The sequence below is a fragment of the Vigna unguiculata genome, chromosome 11 (genome assembly GCF_037176805.1).
Source record: "Vigna unguiculata cultivar grain cowpea cultivar isolate G323 ecotype 2 chromosome 11, ASM3717680v1, whole genome shotgun sequence".
NCBI classification, from domain to species: Eukaryota; Viridiplantae; Streptophyta; class Magnoliopsida; order Fabales; family Fabaceae; genus Vigna; species Vigna unguiculata.
Window position 1 is genome coordinate 45,752,517 of NC_140802.1, and position 7,223 is coordinate 45,759,739.

Sequence of the window (7,223 nt, forward strand, 5' to 3'; positions counted from 1 at the left end):
TTTTACTAAAAGAAGTAAGAATTCATTAAAGTAGGAGGGGAAATAAGAAAAAAAGTAGGATCCAGGAAGAACGTGGAGAGATGAAATGTGAGTGAGTTGAGGAGAGTGACGAGGAAATTGAGTGGTGGATGAAGAGAAGCAGAAATATTCTTTTGCTTAGAGTAGGGTCTGTTCTGTTTCCCTAGCCACATCCCCATCCCTCTGCTATGCATTCAATTGTTGGATCCAAATTCTCCACGGAACCATTAGACGTGGATCAAACGTCATTCCCTCTTAATTCAACTGCTGCTATCATTACTAATTCAACCTAAAACCATACCCTCCATCTTCTCAAACGTCACAAACAAAAAGGACCCATCTTTGGTATTGGTATTGCCAACCTCACCATTATGATTATTATTCTTATTATACACAACGCTCCATCACTTCCCACCCCATACCATAATATACATTACAAAATATTACATACCCTCTTCCATTCCCATCTAATAGGAGAAGCACCCAACCCTAACAATTGCATCCCTGGCTTCTCCTCATTGGAGTCCGAATCAATTAAACAATTGATAGAAATAAATTAATAAATATTTAATATAAGGAACGAATTCCAAAACCATACTTGATGCTTGCAATGATTGATCACTTTGAATTCAGTAACTTAGGAAGAGATTATCCTCTCTGCTGGCCAGCCATGTCCGTCGTTGGATGGGAGTGTTGGAGCAGAAGAGATAAAAGAAGAATCATGGAAGGAACCAATCAACGGTGGTTGCTTCCTCAGAAGAACAATAGAGGTGTTGAATTGGAATCAATCAGGGTAAGTAATCAAATCAGAGGGTTGCCAAGCAGAGGCAATCAACAGAGAGAGGTCCTTCCAACCAAGCTTCAAGGAACCATTCTCTTCAACCAGCGTATAACCTCTCCAAGGGAACATTCCCAGCAACAAACTGGCTTGTGCGGCAGGGTTTCCCCGGAGTGAAACGGGCCGAAACCCGGCCCGTTTAAGCTCTTCCGCCCACCGCTCCACCTTAACCTCTCCGGTCCTCTTGGGCCCGCCCACGGCCACGATGTTCCTGATCTCGCAGCCCAAAAGCTGCTGCTCCACCGTGTGCCTCTCAAGGCTGTCCGCACCCAAACCATCCCCGAGCGCGTCGAACAACGCGCTGTAATAATGCAAGGCTTCCACGAACCGCGCGAGGAAGCTTCCGGCGTGGCTTAGGTCCTGCTCGACGGTCGTGATCAGTTTAGGTCTAAGCTGAGTCAGCAATCTCAACGTCCCTAAATCGCTCCCGGTTATGTCATACAAACAATGATGCATCCAGTGCACCACGATCGCCTCGCTAGCTCGAACGCCGAGTTGACTCAGTTCCGTCACGCTTCCGATTTTCCCCTCCACCGGGTGAAACTCAAACGGTAGCCCGAGCGAGCTCGCGAAATCCGCGAGTCTCCGGCCGGTGGAGTCGAGGAGCTCGGACGAAGATCCGAATCCGGTGATTCTCATGGAGCGGATCTTCTTCGAGCGAGAGGCGAGGATGTGGAACAATCCTGGCCACTGAAGACCTTGCATGATATCGAGGTCGATGATATGGACGCGATCCTCCCCTTCCAGGGCCTGGAAGATAGCCTGGTTCGCGGTGAAGTGAGAGAACTTCACCAGCGGCGAGACCGAGTTGTAGGACTGGAAGGCGTTGAAGATTCGCTGCGACTGCGTTAGGGTTACAGATTTCGCAGTGAGCGGAGAGTACGAGCCGAGGCAGGAGCTGACCACACGCGCCTGCAGCGCCTGCGCGAAGTACGCCCCGACGCGCTCCGGCGAGGTTCCGAACGGCGACGAGAGCTCAGCGATCTCCGGGAGGAGGTCGTTGGCGAAGTCGAGTTTATCCATGGCAACACACTCGGCGCATTGGAGGAGGAGGCCAAGGAGTTTGAGGCCGGTGGACTCGCCGGCGTGAGACTGCGGATCGAACGCCTGGTCTTCCTCGGTGGCTGTATCGGCGGAGAAGTTGGTCCGCTTGAAAGAAGGCTGATCGGCGGCAGAATCTGCGGTGTCAACGGGTCGCTTGGTTTTCATGTCGTTAGGGTTGGAAGTGCGGGGGGATCGCGGGACCAAGCTTTGAAGCATGATCGGTGGAGAGCGAGAGAGAATCGAAAGCTTTGGAGGAAACTTTTGGGGGAAAAGTGACAAAACTGAGAGGGAAAGACAAGGAAAGTTTTAGCAGATAGGTAGAGGGTGTGTCAGAAAATGAGTGCCAGAATTCTAGAGAGAGAAACCCATGATCTTAGAGAGAGAAAGTGATAAAAGGAGACAGAAAGGGTGATAACTTTGCAGGCACAAAAGTTAGTTTGGGTTGGGTATTATGTAATGTTATCCTCTTCGGGTGTTCCGTTTTGTTTTCAATCTGTCTTTACCTCCGTTTTATATCCTTAATCCTGCTCATTAATTATTGCGTCTCGCTAATCATGGAGCTTAGGGATTAATTAAGGAAGATTAGTTTCGTAATGGCGTCATGGCTTTGGATCTCCCAAAAAAAAAACTTTTTATTTTATTTATTTTATTTACTCATATTGTCTCGTGTCCTACGAATAGGACACTCGAAAATGAAATCTCTCCTTTTATTCACTGTTCATCAACAACACCTTTTTTATTCTTCTACTTGCATTCTATCTTTATTTTTTCCGTCACTTAATTTACAATCTTTTTATTAATCATTATTAAATTATATTTTATCTTCGTTGACCTCCGAATAATAAAAAATGTTAACAAATATTAAAAAAGGATTGTTAACATTTTTATTTGTATCACAATGTGATGTTTGTATTGTTTTTTTTAACTTCCAACAAAAACAGCCTAGAGTTTATCTTCTCTTTTTGTTTTTTTCCAGGAACAAAGCATGAAGCTGATTACAACCTAGTGTCTAAATTTTTTACCTGGGGTATCCAACCCCTAAAGTTAGTAGCATGACCCTACGTATAAGTAAACATTCTTAGAATAAAAAAAACGAAAATCACTTTTCACTTTTTTTATTCAATTTCATTCTACTGTTACTGTGATAATAATTATTAAATGAGTAAAGTTTCAAGTTGTTCCATCCTAAGAAAAACTTTCATTTTCTGAGGTAGATCACTCGTGACAAGCGAATAAATTCTTCAGGTTATTTATCATGGATAATTACTCATTTGCTATCTCAATTTTTACACCGATCAATTTAGTACTCGAATTTTAAAAGTATTTAATTTGGTATCCAACTTCTTTAAATAGGTTTCGTTAAATACAACTTAACATCGTTTAGTTTTTATTGAGATGACATTGTGCAGTAAAAACGTGACAGAAATGTGATTCGGTTAAAATAATTTGAATTTCTCTTTTTTTGTGATGAAAAATATAGTGTCCTATTTTGTGGAGAGATAATCCAAGTACCAAGGCACTTTATTTTTTATTTTTCATCACAAAAAAAAAATAAAGAGAAATCCAAGTCATTTTAACTGAACCACATTTTTGTCACGTTTCTGCTGCATAGTGCCACCTCAACATAAGTCAAACGTCGTTAAATAGTGTTTAACGGAAGGTATTAAAATGAACCCGTTTAAAATATTTGGATATCAAATTGAATATTTCTAAAGTTTGGATACTAAATTAAACAATTCCAAAATATTTGTGTACCAAATCAGTAATTATACCTATTTATTATTTAGGTTTTTTTCCGATATTCATAATAAACATTTTTAACCTTTTATTTCTTTCAAATACGAAACTCTTTTGTTATCTCTAAAGCATAGTATACTGTATTTTTTTATCTCTTTCACTTTACTGGCGAATATCTTTATTTTTAAAATACATTAATATTTCGAAAATATCAATAAGTACAAATAATGTTATATACCATGTTTTCTTAAGAATTTAGTTTTCAATTTCAAATGATATCTTGTTGAAACTAAATTGATTTGATGTGATATTTTTTTATACAAGACTATCAAACACTTGTTTTTCAATATAATCAAATATATTTAAGTATCCACGAGTAAAATCAATTTGATGTAAAAGTTAATGATATCATCAACTAATCTTATCCACACACTCGATGAATTTAATCTTCTTTTTACTTAGACTTTAATGCATAACAAGATTTGAATTTTTGTTTTTTTTTTTTGTAACGAAGGAGAAAATACATTAATAATGGATGAAGTACGATGTAAAAGTTGTGAAATCCAAAATACTACACACGCAGATACAATGATTAGAGAGATGATAGTGAAAGGAAAAGAACACAAAATTAAAATGCAATAAATAAATAAATAATAAAAAACTAAAAGAAAATTGTAACATAAATTAATGCAATAAATAAATAAATAATCAGAACAACTAAAAGAAAATTGTAACATAAATTAATGAGAATATTGATCTAAATTTCAACAATCAACACTACATTAGTCATTTGTCATGTTTGTCACGTTTTTCAAAATATCATTATTATTCTAATTTGTTATTGTTGTAAAACATAAAATAAACTTATTTATATTTTTTGAACATTTATAAGATTTTAAAATTGAAATTTAAACAAGTTACATCTATAATCAATTTATAACTATCTTAAAATCTACTCATAGTGGTTTTGGAGTCCATGCACCTTGAGTGATTAACACTCATTAAGTTTCCATAGTGTTTATTGTTTTATTCTCCTCCTCGATTTGCTTCGATCAACATTTTTCCAATCTGTTTTAATATAAGAACTCTCAATATTTTGAATAATCTCTAGTCAATGTGGGACTTCCAACACACTTTCTCATGTCAAGGTATATTCATCTCGTGCATGGAACAAAAAATCAGTGGATGGTCCATCAGCGATCCGATATCGGATGGAACAGAATGTTCAATAAAGTTTGCTAGGATAAGCTCTAATTTAGATATGATACAATGTTAGAAGTGAGTTTTAAGCCTAACTAAACCCCACAAAATCATTTTGTAAGGTGAGGATTGCATCCATTTATATATTGTGAATTGACCTTATCTCTAACGAACATGAAACTTACACCAACTAATAAATAATAACTTGCATACTCTACAAACATTCGTACTATCTTACAAACTAAAGTGTAGACCGAAAAATGAATATATTGAACATGTTAAATGTATCCAATACTTACTATGTTAAACATAATAAGTTTAACAGTAGAATGAAAAGAATGTTACTAATATATTGTTAAAATATCTTTTATTATTAATTAAAATTTATTAAAATACAAATTATGACAAGCCAGACCATAGTTAACGAGTCTTTTCTGATAAATATCTCTATATATAAGACAGGAATATAAAATGTTATTTAAAAAGTATTAAACTTGTGAAACTTTGAATCAATTAAAATTATAATCTCGTTGATTTTTTTCAAGTGCAAAGGAAAACAAGAACAAGAGATTGATTGGTAAGAAAAAGAAGGCATCGAAGAATCTCTCTTATTCAATTATTGAGTGTTGAGAAACTTCTATTGTTCAGTCACTTCAGTCACGACACCATGAAAATCATTAAGTTAAGAAAATGTGCATTTGTGTGGTGGAGAATAAATGACAAGAATATGAATTTATTTCAAAGGGAAAGACTTGTCATAGACACTATTTTTGGAACTAGTGTTTGAGGGCATTTTCATTTGAGGGTAAACTCGTGAATTTAAAACCTGAATCTTCGATTATTATGGTCACATGACATAAGATATAAGATTTTAAATAATAATAGTAAAAATAAAAATATTTTTCTCTTAAAATTACATATTCATATCGGTACTTAAATAAAACAATAATTAACATATAAATCATATAAGACATTTTATAAAAATAAAAGTTTCAAAATATCTTAAAAATTACGTAACACATCAAAAGTTATAAAAAAAATTAAAATCTAATGATGTAATAAAGTTTAATTAGAAGTATATTCTATTCACAATTGGATATTGAAATAATAAAAATATTGAAATTAATAGATAAATATATAATTTAATTGTAGACTTTAAAAATAAATAAATATAGTATATCTTAAACAATAATAATAAACTTTTTAACACTATAAATTAATGTTTGAATTGGTAATATTATTTCACACAATTAAATTGAAATGACATTATGGAATACGATATGAATATATTTAAATAGATAAATAAGTAGATAATTGTGATTATATTAGAAGTTTCACATCTATTAGAGATAAAATCAATCTACATGGTGCAAGTTTCACCTCACAAGTTGATTTTGTGGGGGTTGAGTTAGGCTTAAAACCTACTTTTAACATGGCATCAGAGCCTATCATAACGAATTTTCTTGGATATTCTGTTTTATCTGATATCGGACCACTAACAAATCATCCACTGACCAATTTTGTGGAGTTAAGTTAAGTTTAAAATTTATTTCTAACATATTATTTTTGTCCCGTCTAAAATAAACATGTTACTGAATTGATGATGATGATGATGATGGAAATCTCTTACATAGAAGTAGTAACGAGGTAGGAAGATGTTTTGTCATTGGAAAAAGTGAGAAACGTAAGAGGTTGTAATAAAAAAACAAATGCGAATGCGGCATCACTCTTTTCGCTCTTCCATTTTGCCCTCCAAAGTGAAAACAAAGAAAGCTGAATCCGCATGTAAGCCATGCCCAACAAACTTTTTTTATGGATTTCCACTTTTCTTATAACTATTATCATAACATTGTATTTATGGGAAGAAACTTTTACCGTTTTTCTAAAATCAATTTCTCCATTTTCTTTTTCTTTAAGATGATGTTTGTCAACATAAATATTTTCATTCTATTGTTGTTGTATTTTGAAATGACAAAAATATTCTTATTCGCAAATAAAATTTAAATATGAGTAATAAGTAAATAATTTAAATGAGTATTTGTAGATATTAGATAACAAATAATTTAATATTTATAAATAGATCGAATGTGCTGTCATATTATTTATATTTATGATATTCGTTATATAGAAAAAATAGAATAATAAATTTTTTTATAGTTGTAAGTTTATTATTTTTGGCATAAAATTGATTTCAATTCGAATACAACGTTGTGGAATTCAATACCCATTCGTTTTATTTTTTTAATGGAACTAATGTTTCTGTACAAAAATGAATCAATTGTCTATGAGGCCATATTATGCGAAAAGAGTTATAACTTTTTCAAATGTTATTTGTGAAATAATAATAAGGACTTGTGTATTAATATAAGTATTTGGAATAAATTAA

At 33.9% G+C, this 7,223-nt stretch overlaps 1 protein-coding gene across 1 annotated transcript; it reads right to left on the bottom strand.

Moving 5' to 3' along the window:
• On the bottom strand, positions 1-2,393 carry LOC114170539 (GRAS family transcription factor). Its single transcript, XM_028056037.2, has one exon. It carries the CDS (start codon positions 2,114-2,116, stop codon positions 803-805), a length of 1,314 nt encoding a protein of 437 aa, XP_027911838.1. The 5' UTR covers positions 2,117-2,393; the 3' UTR covers positions 1-802.
• Positions 2,394-7,223: the final 4,830 nt, after the last annotated feature.

Coding starts and splice junctions, on each gene's coding strand:
- LOC114170539 (XM_028056037.2), bottom strand. CDS start 2,116: ATGCTTCAAAGCTTGGTCCCGCGATCCCCCCGCACTTCCAACCCTAAC.